The sequence below is a fragment of the Sebastes fasciatus genome, chromosome 9 (genome assembly GCF_043250625.1).
Source record: "Sebastes fasciatus isolate fSebFas1 chromosome 9, fSebFas1.pri, whole genome shotgun sequence".
NCBI classification, from domain to species: Eukaryota; Metazoa; Chordata; class Actinopteri; order Perciformes; family Sebastidae; genus Sebastes; species Sebastes fasciatus.
The window spans coordinates 25,990,859-26,008,990 of record NC_133803.1 but is presented as its reverse complement, the minus strand read 5'-3'; the positions used below and the strand labels follow the sequence as shown (position 1 = coordinate 26,008,990).

The following is an 18,132-nucleotide window of genomic DNA, read 5'->3' as shown; positions in this document are numbered from 1 at the left end:
ACTGGAATGGCCATTCTCAAAGGTGTCCATTGACCTCTGACCTCAAGATATGTGAATGAAAATGGGTTCTATGGGTACCCACGAGTCTCCCCTTTACAGACAGGCCTACTTTATGATAGTTACTTGCAGTTTGGTGGCAAGTCATAGTCAAGTCAGCACACTGACACACTGACAGCTGTTGTTGCCAGTTGGGTTTGAGTTTGCCATGTTATGATTTGAGCATATTTTTTTATGCTAAATGCAGTACCTGTGAGGGTTTCTGGACAATATTTGTCATTGTTTTGTGCATTTGCATAAAGCAAACATATGTGCCCACTGCCATGATGATAAGAGTATTATATACTTGAAAAATCTCCCTTTAAAATACATTTTGAACAAATAAAAAATGTGCGATTAATCGCGATTAAATATTTTTATCGATTGACAGTCCTACTTATTTTGTTAAAGTTATAACTTAGGCTGTTTAAGCAGAGGGAATTTAGGAGAGTCAAGCTGAATAAAAAAGATGCTAAATGCAACATTGTGCTTATTAAAACAACAACCCACTAAGATGGGAAAGGTGTATTGTTTTCACATTTAAATTTCTAGCTTTGCAGATCAGACAGGATATGTAAATGTCCAGCCCCTTCACTTCATTGTTTTTAAATCTGGCCTTTTTTAAAAAAGTAATTGAAGAGGCCTGCGTTACAGTAACAGCTGACCCCTGGCCATGCAGATATGCCTATACATCGAACTAGTAAGGGGATTGGGGCAGCTCGTTCTGTTTTCTACTTGTTGATATTTGTAATCTAAAAGCCCTTTTCACAGATACAAAAATGGGTTGGACTTGCCCTGAATTTTTAGTCTTGTCTAATTCATGAGCAATAAAGCATGCGAGTTATAAAGAAGTATGTTTGTATGTTTACTTTGTAACGTTTTCTTGATGATTAATCAATAGAGACCAGCACTGCTGGTACCAGAAAAAATATAGCCGATAGGATTTGCATGATTAAGAAAGATGGGTAAAATAGCAGAAGGGGCTCATTCTCATTCAGACCCAACAGGGCAGAATTTTAAAAGACATATTTCGTATTGTATTGTAGGACTGACCCTAATGCTTCGAAGCCCAAAAAATGGTATTTGGGACTGCCGTATTGTATTATATTACCACCAGGAGTTGACAGGCAAGGTCAACTGTTCATCTGGTGGGTTCAGATCCAACATATTTCATTTTATCAGAACAGAGGTCCTGCATAGCTCAAGAGCTAGGGCATGGTGCCAATATGGACTAGGTATTCAACTTCTACTGGGGCCATGTGCGCCCACAATATGCACTCATAGTGCATAAAACTGCTTTAAATAAAAACAGATCCATCAAATAGCATATTTTCTATAAGTTAAAGCATGTTGTCAACAAACCACTGTGACCTAGTGACATGTTTTTTTTTTATTTTTCATTTTACAAATTGTATTTGTAATAGTATACACTTCCTCAAAGCACAACTAAGTGTCTTTCCACCAATGTTTTCTGGACTGGAGCTGGCTTACTTTGGTGTTCATATTCTGGGAGAACTCGAGGATGGTGTCCACTCTCGTCCAGGCATCCGGGTGCTCTTTTAAGTGTGTCAACACTTCTTGTGCCATTCTTTGCTGTAATACAAATATGAAGGACACTTTAAATGCAACACTGAGGTGCCATGAAAAGACTTACAAATGCATTTTTTAGAAAACAGTAATTTCTAGACTTGTCTGTGCTGTAACATCATGTAAACAGAACAGGAAATGAAGAATGAATATACAGTGTGTTTTATGGCAGGTGTGGCTTTAAGAGAATTTGTGGGATAGAAAAACACTGCTTGTCAAAATCAAACATTCATCCTTTTATTTCAGGCATCATTTATAAAACATCTGTACATGCTTCACAACGTACCTGTGGTCCCACCCCATGATATAGACAGTTCACCACATTGTCCAGCAGGTTGATATCCAGTTTCTGGTTGAAGTCCAGCAGCTGCTGTGCTGCATGGTCTGCTAACATTGTCATAATTGCTGGCATAGAGCTCTGCAACAAGGACAGCAGAGAGAGGGGGGTCATGAGTGCACAGAACACATTCAACAGGCAAAGTCATGTGAACTGTGTGTTTAGAAACAATTCCAAACAGCTGACATCTAAAGCAAACATCCCACGGACCCACCAGTGAGCTGTCACATTAATAAGAAGTTAACTCATGGTGTCACAAGCCTGTCACTGTACAAAAAGTATGAACATGAAAGGAAAGCTTTGTCTGTTCTGCTGTTGGACTGCAATTTGGCCAAAAAATGTTGGGGAACAGTGCTCTAGTCTATTAGGGATGCACCGATCCAACCTTTTCATTCCCGATAGCGATACCTGGGCTTTGGGTATGCCTCAGTGTGTGGAAGTGACTGGGATCATTCTTTTATGTGTAAGGAAACATCAGGCTTGATTTAAACATTACTTTCTTAACTTTGTAAAACAGAATGTAACAAATAAATGTATAGATATACATTAAGTGAATAATCCATTATTAAAATAATAAATCGTACACCAGTAACTTGGTAAAAAAAATCTACTATTCAGGTGTAAACAGGAATCATAATTCCAATATACAATGTATATTGTATACAAACATAGGAGGGTGATAGGAGATAGGAGGGATTTTTACAAGACTGGCAACACACTATCTTGCCAAAAAATGGGTTAATATTGATTTGTAAACAGTTGAGTACACCATAAAAACCAATTACAACAACTTAACAACAGATTGAAAGTTAGAAATAAGCAGGCAGCTCCTGCTCTGTTAATACTAACGAGCACTTCTTTCTACGACCATATAAGAAGGTTAACATCAGGTAACCTTAATTTTATTGGTGATGGGAGTTTTTTTTTTACAAGACTGGCAACAACTTGATTTGTTTATTATCATGTTTATAGCTTATTTTGTATATTGTATATCGGTAGAATTTCCATTTTTTTATTCTTATTTTATTCTAACGTTTTTATCTATTCTTGTGTTATTATACTGCTTACTTGCACCAACATAACCAAAGCAAATTCCTAGTGTATACCTCTTACACCTGGCAATAAACACGATTGTAAACAGTTGAGTACACCATTAAAACCAATTACAACACCGTAACAACATATTTTAAAGTTAGGAAACAAGCAGGCATCTCCTGCTCTGTTACTACCAATGAAGCACTTCTTTCTACGACCATATAAGAAGGTTAACATCAGGTAACCTTAATTTTATTGGTGATAGGAGGGTTTTTACAAGACTGGCAACACACTATCTTGCCAAAAAATGGGTTAATATTGATTTGTAAACACCATTAAACCAATTCCCACGTTGGTTTAAACAAACAACTTAACAATAGATAATAAATAAGCAGGCAGCTCCTGCTCTGTTACTACTAATGAGGCACTTCTTTCTACGACCTTATCAGAAGGTTAACATCAGGTAACCTTAATTTTATTGGTGATAGGAGGGTTTTTTACAAGACACACACTATCTTGCCAAAAATGGGTTAATAATATTGATTTGTAAACAGTTGAGTACACCATTAAGCCAATTGGTTTAAAACAAACAACTTAACAGATTTCAAAGTTAGAAATAAGCAGGCAGCTCCTGCTCTGTTCTACTAATGAAGCACTTCTTTCTACCACCATATAAGAAGGTTAACCAGGCCACGTGCCGGATATACTGGGCGACGTCACGTTGTTTACATCTGTAAGTGACGGAGTTCACTCCTCCAAAACACCGACAGCAACACACAGTAGCAGCAGGCAGTGGTGCTAAATCAAAATGCAGCTTATATTGATAGTTTACTAACATTACCTATAGTGTCGCTAACGTAAAAACAGCGCGCGCACACACACAGCACTAGCACACAACATGCTAACATTAGCTTAGCACCTTAAGCTAATAATGCTAGCTGTTAGCTAGCAGTGTCGCACAAACAGTTCACATGTGGTGCTTCACTGCTGACTTACAACCACTCCCACCAAGGATGCCAGGGACGGAGGGGCTGCACATAGATTCATGTTTACTCCAGTTTTTAGGGGAAGTTATCTGCTTTTCTATTGAGGTTAAACTCTCCAGGAAGACAAGCAACGTGTTGGTTAACATGTTTTAGCAGCTAGCAGAGAGATACAGTTGCTAGCTAAGTACCTAGCAACATCCGCTCACAAGTGATGCTGTATGATGCAGTGATTGTTGCAGTAATGCAAACAGCACTTTAATATGGACATAAATGCACTTTTCTCTGCTGCTAAACACGACTGCAAATTGGGTGCATGACTGCAAATTATGCAAATACTCAGTGAAATGACAATAAAGTGAATCTTGAATGCTGTTGGTGGTGGGAGAGGCAGGGATTTTTAATCATAATTCATCTGCAAGTGACGTTACAAGATGTGTTAGTTATGTTAACTTTCTCTCTCTTGACAGCACAACATTAGCTAATCCCGTTATAAAGTGGTGTAAATGCTAGCTTCACATGTGTTGCTTCTTCACTGCTGATTTACAACCACTCCCACCAAGCCAAGGATGCCAGGGACGGAGGGGCTGCACATAGATTCATTTATACTCGCTAGCAACAGTTTTTAGGGGAAGTTAACTGCTTGGTTAAACTCTCAGGAAGACCAGCCAAGGTTAGTTAACATTTTTTAGCTTTCTTAGCAAGCAGAGAGATAAAGTAGCTAAGTACCTAGCAACATCCGCTCACAAGTGATGATGTATGATGCAGTGATTGTTGCATGACTATGTTTGGAACAGTAATGCAAACAGCACTTTACTATGGACATAAATGCACTTTTCTCTGCTGCTAAACACGACTGCAAAATTGTGTGTATGCCTGCAAATTGTATGAAATTTCGTTTCCTTTCTGTGCATGCAAATACTCAGTGAAATGACATTAAAGTAAATCTTGAATCTTCAATGCTAGCTTCACATGTGGGGTGCTTTCTATTGAGGTTAAACTCTCCAGGAAGACAAGTAACGATTAGTTAACATGTTTAACTAGCAGAGTTAAGTTGCTAGCTAAGTAGATAGCAACTTGCTCACACATCACAGACACAAGTGATGATGTATGATGCAGTGATTGTTGCATGACAATGTTTGGAACAGTAATGCAAACAGCACTTTACTATGGACATAAATGCACTTTTATCTGCTGCTAAACACGACTGCAAATTATGCAAATACTCAGGGAAATGACAATAAAGTGAATTTTGAATGCTGCTGTTGTTGGGAGAGATGCACGGATGTTTAATCATAATTCATCTGCAAGTAACATTAACAACATGACAGCACAACATTAGCTAATCCCTATATAAAGTGGTATAAATGCTAGCTTCACATGTGGTGCTTCACTGCTGACTTACAACCACTCCCACCAAACCAAACCAAGGATGCCATGGACGGAGGGGCTGCACATAGATTCATTTATACTCCAGCTTTTAGGGAAGTTAACTGCTTTTCTATTGAGGTTAAACTCTCCAGGAAGACAAGCCAAGGTTAGTTAACATGTTTAACTAGCAGAGAGGTAAAGTTAGCTATCTAAGTACCTAGCAACTTGACATCCGTTCACATACATCACACACAAGTGATGCTTGTGTAGGTAAGAGATGCACCGATTTAATCATAATTCATCTGCAAGTAACAAGATTATAGTTATGTTAACTTTCTCTCTCTGACTGCACAACATTAGCTAATCCCTATATAAAGTGGTATAGCTAGGTAGCTTAGCAGGGGCTAAGTCAATGGTTACCTACCTAAAGTCCAAGAAGCTCTGACTTGAAAAAGAGTGAATGTTGATTTTGTTAGAGGAATATATTTCCTCTATTTTCTGCAGCGTTGACTGTTAATATCCAGTTTGATGTGATGATGTCTGTCTGTCTGGAAACACAACTACTATCACGGTGAATCAGGCAGCGGTACGTCCTTCCGACACATCTTAAACTAAACCTTAATTCACTCGTTAAAAGGTTAATATATGTTATTCCAGGCTGTATAGATAGATAGAGAGAGGTTGTTGTGTGTGTTAGTCTGTCGCCTCCTCTCTTCTCTCCTCTCTCCTCTCTCAAGCTCACTAACTCCTAACCGGTTGAAACCGGTTCAGACTGGGAGATTCCATCTCGGGTTAGTTTTCAGCCGATGGCGCCGCGTAAAAGTTTGGACTCGTGGTCACGCCCACACTGCGTTCTGATTGGCTGACACGTCAGTTGAGACTTCCTAGTCGGCGTCCTATTGGTCGACTCGGCTGTCAGTTTCATTTCAATTCGCTCAAGCAAAGCAAAGCTGCCCACGCCGCCTGGAGAGGAAAAAAGAGGGCAGAGACTCACCACATTGCAGAATGGACTTGCTTATATCAGTAATAGCGAACAAGTAAGCTGTTTTAATGCTACTCCAAAGGGGTATGCATTACCTTCATTCATGTAAAATGCTATTATAATGCATATAATTTATCAAACTAGGGCAGAGATACTCCCACATTTGCAGATTGGACTTGCTTATATCAGAATATAATATCAGAATAGTGAATAAGTCAGCTGTTTTAATGCTACTCCACAGGGGTCATGTTATGCATTACCTTCATTCATGTAAAATGCTTTTATAATGCATATAATATATCAAACTAGGGCAGAGACTGACTCCCACATTTTGCAGAATGGACCTGTTCATGCTTTATATCAGTAATAGCAAATAAGTAAACTGTTTTATTGCTACTCCACAAGTTATGCATTACCTTCATTCATGTAAAATGCTACAATAGCGTTATAATGCATATAATATATCAATATAGGATATATCAAACTAGGGCAGAGAGACTCCCACATTTTGCAGAATGGGACTTGTTCATGCTTTATATCAGTAATAGCGAATAGAATAAATAAGCTGTATTAATGCTACTCCACAGGGGTCAAGTTATGCATTACCTTCATTCATGTAAAATGCTATTATAATGCATATAATATATCAAACTAGGGCAGAGAGTCTCCCACATTTGCAGAATGGACTTGTTCATGCTTTATATCAGTAATAGCGAATATCATTTTCCACTTGTGCAATTTAGTTTATAGTCTGTTTATTGTCAATACTGTATATACTGCTCCTATTGTTATACTTCCTTCTATTTCAATGGTTCATATTTTGTTACACTTTGTTTAGCTCTTCTTTTTTTTTACTGTGTTAGCTGATGCATCTTGTTTTTTTGCACTATCCCCTTTGCTGCTGTACACTGCAAATTTCCCCCCTGCAGGTCCTAATAAAGAAATATCTTATCTTATCTTATCTTAGTAAGTAGTAAGCTGTTTTATTGCTACTCCACAGGGGTCAAGTTATGCATTACCTTCATTCATGTAAAATGCAACAAAAAATGCATATAATAGATCAAACTCTGTGTGACTACTACTTTTATTATGCTACATGCACTCACACATTGCAGGTACTAGAGGGTTGAATGATGTGCTGCTAAACCCGCAAAGTACCATTCATTTGCCTGTTGCTTGTAAGCTGGTAATTTTCCACCAGCCACCAGAGTGGGAGTGGTTACATGATCATGAACGCACGGGGTTAGAAAAACGACCTGCAGGAGAATATTTGTTACAACAGGAACCACAAAGTGAAGACTTATAATAAATATACTGCAGCTTGCAGAGAGAAGAAATGTAGTTTTTTTTGCTAATTGAGATGCATATAGAACATGCACCCTCTTGTCACAATTGAGGAGGCAAACATGATTTTTTTTTCTTTTTTTTTTTCCTCCTTTGTGGTCACGTGGTCGAGCGCGCTACTTGATGGAAAAATACTGGATTTGGTGTGTAGTGGAGATAGTACACGACCCTGTAAAGTCATTCAGGGGAGGATTTTTCGAAGGGCGTTTGGAGTCCTTTACCCAGCAACACTGTCTACCACTCATGTTCTTTATGTCTTTATGCGACACATAGATACATGCACAAATCATTTTAACGTTAATTGTGGTGCATAGAAATGCTGCTTGTGCCAAGTCATGTAATTTCAGTTTTTTTAAAGTGCACGTTGGATTTGGTTGCAAAACAAATGTCCTGCTATGTTTTTAGATTTAGTATCAGTTGATGAGGAAATGTGTAACAGCAATAAAACCTGTGTTGTTTCAGTGTTGCACACTGGACATTATAAGAAGTGCATAATTATGTTATGCCCACTTCTGTTATGTTATTTCCATACTTTGTCTATTTGTAGATTTCTCCTAAATTCCCCCTAAAGTTATAGCACTATAGATAATGCCTCATTTGCATATTTAAACATAAAAATAATTGTCTTAATGTAAATGTCTTAATGCAACTAACTATTATTTTCATTGTCGATTAATCTGTTGATTATTTTCTTGATCAATCGATTAGTTGTTCGGTCAATAAAATGTCAGAAAATGGAGAAAAATATTGATTATTGTTTCCCAAAGCCCCAGATGATGTCCTCAAATGTCTTGTTTTGTCCACAACTTAAAGATATTCAGTTTACTGTCATAAATGAGTAAAGAAACCAGAAAATATTCACATTTAAGAAGCTGCAATCACAGAATTTAGACTTTTTTTCCTTTAAAAAATGACTCAATAATTGTCTTAATGTCACTAATCAATTAGGGAAGTTTCATGGTGATATCAATTAGTTAAAATGTTATTCACCTGTAGTGTCTCCCTTAAAACCTGTAAGCCTGTTAATGCTGTTTTTGTTTCTCACCTGTGTAATAGAGATGGACTACTCCATGTTTTAGTGGTCAGTTCAGATAAAACACAAGTTGTATTTAATGCAAATCATATGTGTCAAACTCTGCCTCAATATACTGTATATAGTAGTGCTTTTTTAGACAGTCAAAGCGTGTAACTGCAATAAAACCTGCTATTAGCTTATGTTGTTTCAGAGGTGCACACTGGACATCATAAGAAGTGTATTATAATTATGTTATGCCCACTGCTGTTATGTTATTTCACTACTTTATCTATTTGTAAATTTCTCCCTAAATTCACCTATAAAGTTATAGCACTAGATAATGCCTCATTTGCATATTTAAACATAAGATTTCACAAAACATGTAACATACATGTTAGTACATCCACCAAACTTCCCAGTTTCATTTCCTATCTATATTCTGAAGGTTTATACATAGCGGTTTGTTCATATATCATTCATAGCCTGATTTATTGAACATTTTAGTCCTAAAAACAAGGTGAAAATTGCTTTTTTTATGGCTGGTGACAGTATTTTCTGATTTATGGAGTGATAAAAAAGAGATATCCAAAATTCCCTCTATAAAACCCTTTGACTACTAATATGTCAACAAAATGAAACAATCATTTTGAACCTGGCTTTATTTAATGTTCAGATGTATGTTCTGGAAATATATGCAAATTAGCACATATTTAATGCCTCATTTGTATATTTAAACATACAATTTCAGAAAACTTGTAATACAAAAAATAATTATCTAAATGTCAGTAATCAATTGGGAAAGTTTCATGGTGACATCTGGTTAAAATGTTTACCCTGTTCACCTGTAGCGTCTCCCCTTAAAATCCTGTTATTACTGATTTAGTTTCTTACTACATTCTCATGTCTTTCTTAGCTCACCTGTGCAGTAGACATGGACTGCTACATGTTTTACTGGTTTTACTGGTCAGTTCACATAAAACATAAGTTCCATTTAATGCAAAACGAAACCATTTATCATGTGTCAAACTCTGCCTCAATAGATGGTGATTTTAGAAAGTGAGCATGGTTCTGGCTAGAGCTGCAACGCTTAATCGATTAGTTGTCAACTGTTAAATTAATTGCCAACTATTTTGATAATTGATTAATTGAAAAAAAAGTCAAAATTCTCTGAATACAGCTTGTTTTAATGTATGTCATCTCACCTACTGTATGTGTGCACTGTTGGTCTGTCAGTGTCCTTGGATCAGTCTCACACTCCCAGACAGTTGGCCTATATCCGAGCCTTTGTTATTAACAAACAAGATTTCAAAGCCTATTATCTATGTGTTGATTCATGGGTGTCATTTGGTTTGCCCTGCGTGCTGACACATTCCTTGAATCCTCTTGGAAGAAAAGAAAACACACTTTTCTGGACACAAATAAACAAGTCAGCCCACTTTACAGGAATACAGTAGTCTTGGAAAAGTCAGTGTCTGAAGTTCAACACACAGTATGTGAGATAAGGCACCGGATTCGACTGTTATCAGGCCATTAAATAGGCGTTATCAGTCACTATAAGCACCATAGATGTGGGTCATTAGGGGCCTACTACGCCTACTGCGTTGTAAAAGTGAAAGTGAAACTTAAAAGCAACACAACATAGTAAAACTGAATGAAACATCACGTTTTGAACACAAACAAAAAGGCTTCTTTAGGTTTAGGCAATAAAACTACAACTTTAGGTTTAGACAGCAAAATAGTTAGGTTTAGGCAATTAAACTACAACTTCTTTGGGTTTAGGCAATAAAACTACAACTTCTTTAGGTTTAAGCAACAAAACTTCAACTTCTTAAGGTTTAAACAGCAAAACTACAACTTCTTTAGGTTTAGGCAACAAATCTACAACTTCTTTAGGTTTAGGCCATAAAACTACAACTTCTTTAGGTTTAGGCAACAAAACTGCAACTTCTTAAGGTTTAGGCAATAAAACTACAACTTCTTTAGGTTTAGTCAACAAAACTACACTTTCTTTAAGTTTACGCAACAAAACTACAACTTCTTTAGGTTTAGACAATAAAACTACAACTTCTTTAGGTTTAGGCAATAAAACAACAACTTGTGAATAGATGATAAAAACCTACTAGTGGGTGTAGTAGGCCGCTTTTGACCCACATCTATGGGGCTTATAGCGACTGATGACGCCAATTTAATAGCCTGACAACAGTCAAATCGACTGAATAAACATAAATTATATACTTTCTGTCTCTTGACTGCTTTAGATAGACAGACAGACTGATAAATCGATAGATGGATAGACTTTATTTATCCCCAATGGGAAATTGAGGTGTTACAGCAGCAATTTACGTCACAATGACACTCACACAAAAGATATGAGATGGGTACGAAAAACACCATTTACACTAGATATAAGAAATAAAAAACTACAATTAAATAGAGTTAAAGATATGTCTCTACCGTTAACTGTTGTGGTTTATTATTTGCATTCCACTTGTGATTTTTACTGTGATATCACATATGCAAACAAATAAACATGCAGGATAGACTGTAGGGAATGTATCAGGTAGTCATAAATGTGTCTCAACTTGTACCATTGATGATTTTCATAACACAAACAAATACTCAAAAACATCAGCTACATTTTCAGAGGAGCGTTCACTAACGCCTTTCACTCAAAATGGGCCATTCATTATAAAGTTCACATCAGTTTGATATAATTAAAAATAAATGTAGTACTACGAAATCACGTCATTTTCATTGAGAGAGTCACCAGAGAGAGTCACCTGCCTTCAGGCTCTCTGTCAACAGCACTGAGCTTCTCTCCTGCTGCAGTGCTGGAATTTATTGTCACACATGTGTGAAGTTTGGAGGTAAGCGACCACAGTCAGGCGTAGGCTGGTTAAATCTCGTTCTGTCTGGTCAGGGCACGGTAATCCATTTACATATATTATCATTGCATCACACTAGGGGGCTGACCTCCATGAGGCAAACAACAAGTAACACCTTGTAATTTGTTGTGCTGGCTCTGTTGACCCGGTGCAGAGATATGGCACAATAATGTGACAACAAAAGTCAGTTATATTTGAGGTCTCCTAACTGTTTAAAACTGTAGACTAAGCACTAAGCACATGGAATGACGTGCTTATATTTGGTGATAGTTGGTGCATGAAATAATAAATATATCTATAATGTACCCCTTGGATTAGCCAGTCCATGCTTTAGTCAGGACATTACATAAACAAATAACAGCGCCATCTTCTGCAACTCAAGTGATTAAAATTACTGCATTTTGACATGTGATCCTGGAGTGCCCTCTGCTGGGGAAATGACAGACATGTATTTACTTTAACAGTATCTCACTGAAAGCCACAATATTATACTGTATTATATTATATGTGAACTAACTAAAACCAACCAACATGGAATCAACTTTTTGTAACATACATGTTAGATGAGTGTTTTACATCAAAGTAACCAAAGTAATTCAAATTACGGCTGCAACTATCGATTATTTTCATTGTCGATTAATCTGTTGATTATTTTCTTGATTAATCGATTAGTTGTTTGGTCTATAAAATGTCAGAAAATGGTAAAAAAAATATTGATCAGTGTTTCCCAAAGCCCAAGATGACGTCCTCAAATGTCTTCTTTCGTCCACAACTCAAAAGATATTCAGTTTACTGTCATAGCGGAGAAAAGAAACCAGAAAATATTAACATTTAAGAAGCTGGAATCAGAGAATTTAGACTTTTTACTCTTTAAAAAGAGCTTTATTTTCCACCATTTTCTGACATTTTATAGACCGAACAACTTCTTGATTAATCGAAAAATAATCAACAGATTAATTGTCAATGAAAGTAATCGTTAGTCGCAGCCCTACTTCTTGCTGAACAGATCGAATTCAACCTAAAATTTGGGATTATGAGTGAGACTTATGATACACTCCCAATATGATTATAACACTATACAGCCAGTGTTTGCTCTTGTGCAGTGGTTACAGTAGAAGCACCTTATCTTGTATTTTTATAGAATCATGTCCCAAGATGTGGCCTTTTGAACGTGTTTCGATTTGTTAGGTCAGAGTTTATGTTTGCACAAGCTTAATTCTGACTGTGAGTGTTTATTTTAGCACAAGCATTAAGTCTACATATGTGGATGTTGCTGATAGCCACAGTCAAAGAGGTCAAAACTACAGCAATCTAGTATAAAGAGAAACTTTAGCATCAGACCGATGTGTTGCAGCTTGTGTCCTTCATCAGGGTCATCAAGACTCGTCACAGTAGGAAAAACACAGGTGTTACTAATAACATTAACGAGGGCTCTGGACCCTGAAGCCGAAGCAGCTAAATGCAACTCAACCATCATTAACTTTATTATTTACACTTGTGTGTTTGTCCTACTGTGACATAACGTCAAACGTCTGCTGTTTAAAAGGGCCTGTTGTCTTCTCCAGTACTCTCACACACCAGCAGGCTTTTTCTCATGTAATTTGTCTTTGCTTAGAGCAGTAAGTACACGTCGCATCAGTGGATTATACGGTAGATATTCGTCATATCATTAAATAATGACCAAATTCTACCTTGCTAGACAGCTGGTTTGAATCCTTGAGGTGGTGCAGAGCAACAGCAGTTTACAGGCAGCACACAAACCCTGTGGCCTGTTCCCAATACGCTTTGAATCAGTGACCATTTGAAATGTACAAAAAAAAGATACATAACAATATTTATCTAAAAGTTAGAATCTAAAATCAATTTCACAGCAGTTTCTTAGATTGAATCAAAACAGTGTGTAATTAAACGTTGTAATTAGACGCTTTGTCCCGGCCGTTGGCGTTAGATACCGACGCTTAAGGCACCCTTTGGCGTCAGTATGAGACGCACTGGGCTTTCATTAAAGCTGCAGTGGGTAGAAATGGAGCAAATGTGATGAGTTATTTTTATAAAATGGTCTCTATATGCTGACAGTAGTGCATGAAACAGGTAATCTGAAAAAAATCATGTGCCTCTGTGACCTCCGGTGTCCCCAGATGCTCCTAATGGCATCTGCAAGATTTCACATACCAGAGGAAAACAACCACTCAGAGTTGATCTGGAGTCTGCCGTCCAGCTGCCGCCTATGAGAGCCGGCTGTCAATCACTCGCAAACTCCGATGAAACGTTCAAACTAGGCAGCGCTGATCAAATAATCCTATGGCCTGGACTTAAGTTTTGTAACTTTGCAGACCTTTTACATGCACAAAAAAACTATATAACACACAAAAAAAGCACAAAAGCATATTAGGTCCCCTTTAAAATCCTTACTGATTCATAATCTTGTTTATTTGCAACACACATTCAATTTTGTGTTAGTGAGTTTCTGTTGTCTGGTTCAATATGAAGCATTTCTGTGCTGCAGTCAGACATGTGCTGCACTTCTGCACAACAGCCACTAGATGGACCTTTGGTTTCTCTGAAGTAAGCTTCACATACTGTAAGTTAAAACTTAAGACACATGGACATATTATACTGCTTTGCAACAATACAGACAGTTAGTTGGGACTTTATTCAAACTTCTAGGTGTTTATTCCTCAGATGAAAACAACTACAGAATACAAAAAAAGTGTTGTTTACAAGTAAATAAAAGATCAATAACACTTTCATTTTATATATTTTGCCTACAGATTGTGTAATTCTTCCATATAACTTTACTAGCTTATTCTTCTCATATATTAAAATTTCCCAGCTACTACTGACCTCTTTTCCATTCCCTTTCCATTTTAATTTCATATCATATCATAGTTATATCAAACATAATGAGAGCGGGACATTTTGCTGAACTCACTCAGCTTAAGAACTCCCTTACATGCTTTTATTATTTAGCTTATCTAAAATGCTTTCCTTTTTATTTTTCTTTGTGTGCTGCAGATACACATATATTTTCTCCAGAGAACATGTATGTTATCTAACAGATTTGTTCTACAAGTATGTCAAAGCAGCTCCGGAGGCAGAAAGAAAACCCTTACTGGTTGCATTAATCCTCTCTTGGCCCATCACCTCAGGGTGTGTGTGTGTAGTGGTTTAGTTCAAGGAGTGTTTACTCCTTTGGCACACTTCATTTGGTCAGGTGAGAGCATTTGAAATAAAGTATCAGGAAATAACAAACACAGTAAGAAAATGTGAGTCTCAGCTCTGCTTCAATAAGAGAACTTGGTTACAGCTCATTATAGATATGCAAACAAACTAAACAAGTTACAGGAAACAAGCTCCGAACATCATTCCTCTCTCATCTCACCAGACTGGTGATTTGTTAATTTTGCAATCCATCTATCACAGCTGACTACCTCATGTTCATCTCATGTTTACCTATCTTGTTTAACTTTCTGCTCACATGTCTCTTCTCTTTTTGTCACTTGTTGTTGACACCTATTTATCTTCATGATACTGACTGAATGCCTGTTGGTCCCTATCCAAGTATGGTTTGACTGATATACTTCTTGAAGTCTAATCATAGACTCACTGTATATAAGAAGTGGACGTATGGTGCTTTCAAATGAAACTCGTGACCTTGTGTTTACAACATGGGAAGTCATGTACACGATATGCGTGGCGTTCCAAGTGGTTAAGTCGTGAGAATACCGCTGCTAAGCAGCGGCAATATTAAAGGTACTGTCGGCGTCTAGAAGCCACAGAGGCTAACAATTTAGCAAGCCAGCAAGCGGGTAACATAAAGCAGTAAATGCAAAGGCCTAATGACAGAGGAAAAAGATGAGGCCGTTGGGAATATAAACATTTTCCTCAGACCTATTATAAAATTATAAAGAAAAACAATATACAACTAAAATTACAATATATTAACTTATTATGTTATATAACACGTCACAACTCGTGAACTCTGAGCTTTCAGAAACTTTCCATTTACGAGGTTGTGAATACCACAAGAGGGGGGCGTTCATATGGACTCTTCTCGTGAACACAGTAAACACAACCCCATTTGAAGGCACCAGAAGTCACTGTGACGTCACCCATTGGTTTGTGGCCTTGGTTTTGAAGCCTTGAGTTTGGCAATCTTGTTTTTTTTTGCAACCAGAAGTGACACGAGAGGGTGGAGCTAAGTACAACTGACTGACTAAGACTTTTTTGGCAACCAAAATGTTACAATTTAACTTTCATGAACTGAAAACACACTGTGAAAGGGTTAAAGTTGTAAGACGAAAACACGGACAACTTCCAGACCGGACAACGCCGTGGTAGCGACCTGTCAATCACAAGGTAGCCCCGCCCTAAAGCATCCCCTGCTTTATGGTCTATTTGACTCTAAATGGGACCATAATTTACTAAATGAACATCATGCTGTATTGAAGAAGACTTGAAACTAGCGATTGAGAAAATAAATTCATGTTTACAATGTTTACTGAGGTAATAAATCGAGAGAAGTAGGATCATTTTCTCATAGACTTCTATACAATCAGACTTCTTTTTGCAACCAGAGGAGTTGCCCCCTGCTGGCTGTTATAAAGAATGCAAGTTTAAGGTACTTCCGTACTTCCAAACTATCTGATAGGGAAAAATATATATTCCTTCTGTTAAAGGTACATTACATTGATTTAATATTGCTCTTTCACAAGGTTAGGAGACTCATGCGAGACTCATATAAAAATGGTCAAAATCAAAGCAGCAGAGGCCAAAATACCCTGAATATCGGTCAAGCTCCAAAAACACTGGATCCTACACTTCCCTTAATGAAACTCATTTGCATGTTTCATTAGAAAGATCCCTCCAGAGCCACAGAATACATTACACAGCTGTTTATACAGGATGTACAGTACTCTCTGTGATGAGTAAACTCAACTTGATGTATAAAATTGGCAAAGTGCCCCTTTACATCGGACCACTTTCCTGCCCAAAATTGGAAAACAAAATATGGTAATGTTTTATAATACAGCCCACAAATTACAGTGTAATAGTACACACAGCGTACCAATAAAATACATACTGGGACAAATACGGTATGTAGCTCCAAGGGAAGAACAATTTGTATGTTTGGCCTTGTAATGTTTAAATTACAGAGTAGCCTACATATTATAGAATTATGTGGTAGGGTAACATTGTCACTGCGTAACAACACATACGGAGAACACACCTCCGTGTTCTCCGTTTTCCTCCCACAGTCCAAAGACATGCAGGTTAGAGTAATCGTTGACTCTAAATTGCCCATAGCTGTGAATGTGAGCATGAATGAATGAAATTATTCAGTTAGTATCCCGTTGAAGATGATGTCACGGCAGTTTCCTGCCCTGTCGCTACGGCAATAAGATAAGAATCCTGCCTACAGTGAAAGGGTACTATCTGCAGTGGAAACACAGCATAGCACTGGTACCAAAAGGGAGTCGAGCCAAGTCGAACAGAGCCGTACCATGCAGTGGAAACACGGCTTTATAATGAGCCATTTATATCTACATACGGAGCGGGTCTCTTCAAGGAGCCGGCTACCATGTTTCTACAGTATCCCAGAACGGACAAACCAAACACTGGCTCTAGAGAGGGACATTCGCGTTTTCACGTCGGCCACCGTAGTTCTCCTACACGCTTGGCACACGGGAGAAGCTACAGTTGGTTGCAATCTGCAACCTCACTGCTAGATGCCACACTGCCCCTTTAACATAAAATATTTTACTATTAATTACATTACAAAGTAATCACCACACGTTGAGCTTGGAACCTTTGGGTTCACCTAAGGGTCTGGGGCCCGCTTTGTCCAGTTTACGATTCAGTCTTGGTGGAAATGGATTAGTTCCCCATCTGGATCAGTTCAGGTTATGATCTTTTATAAACAAAGAGAGAGTTTGTGTAAACTAGAGTTGGTATCAACCAATTCTACCAACATTATGTTTGTAATAGGGCTAATTTCTAAAACGCATTAACACCACTTGCGATTTTTAGGTTGTATTGGTACCAACAATGTCATACTAGCTCGTCACGAAAGAGGCTTAATAATGCTCCAAAGTTATGCTACATTTTGGTGAGGAAAAACTTGCATGGCCATTTTCAAAGGAGGCCTTTGACCTTTGACCTCAAGATATGTGAATGAAAATGGGTTCTGTGGGTACCCACGAGTCTCCCCTTTACAGACATGCCAACTTTATGATAATAATAATGCAGTTTGGGGCAATTCCTAGTCAAGTCAGCACACTGACACACTGACAGCTGTTGTTGCCTGTTGGGCTGCAGTTTGCCATGTTATGATTTGAGCATATGTTTTTATGCTAAATGCATTATCTGTGAGGATTTCTGGACAATATTTGTCCTTGTTTTGTGTTGTTCATTGATTTCATACATTTGCATAAAGCAGTATATTTGCCAACTTCCATGTTGATAAGAGTATTAAATACTTGACTCCCTTTAAGGGACTTTTTGAACAGATAAAAAATGTGATTAATTTGCGATTAATCGTGATTAACTATAGACAA

The 18,132-nt window shown here is 37.6% G+C and overlaps 1 protein-coding gene across 2 annotated transcripts in view; it reads right to left on the bottom strand.

The window, feature by feature from the left end:
• The window catches only part of xpo1b (exportin 1 (CRM1 homolog, yeast) b), a 36,035-nt gene extending 29,887 nt beyond the window's left edge, over positions 1-6,148 (bottom strand). The window contains exons 1-3 of one of the 2 annotated variants that reach the window (XM_074646933.1): positions 5,774-6,148; positions 1,910-2,041; positions 1,528-1,629 (exon numbers count right to left, since the gene is read on the bottom strand). In XM_074646933.1, the coding sequence (XP_074503034.1) occupies positions 1,528-1,629; positions 1,910-2,035 (228 nt within the window). In that variant the 5' untranslated portion in view covers positions 2,036-2,041; positions 5,774-6,148. The remainder of the gene's footprint in view (positions 1-1,527; positions 1,630-1,909; positions 2,042-5,773) is intronic. The other variant, XM_074646934.1, reaches the window with a different exon arrangement.
• Between the last annotated feature and the right edge of the window lie 11,984 nt (positions 6,149-18,132).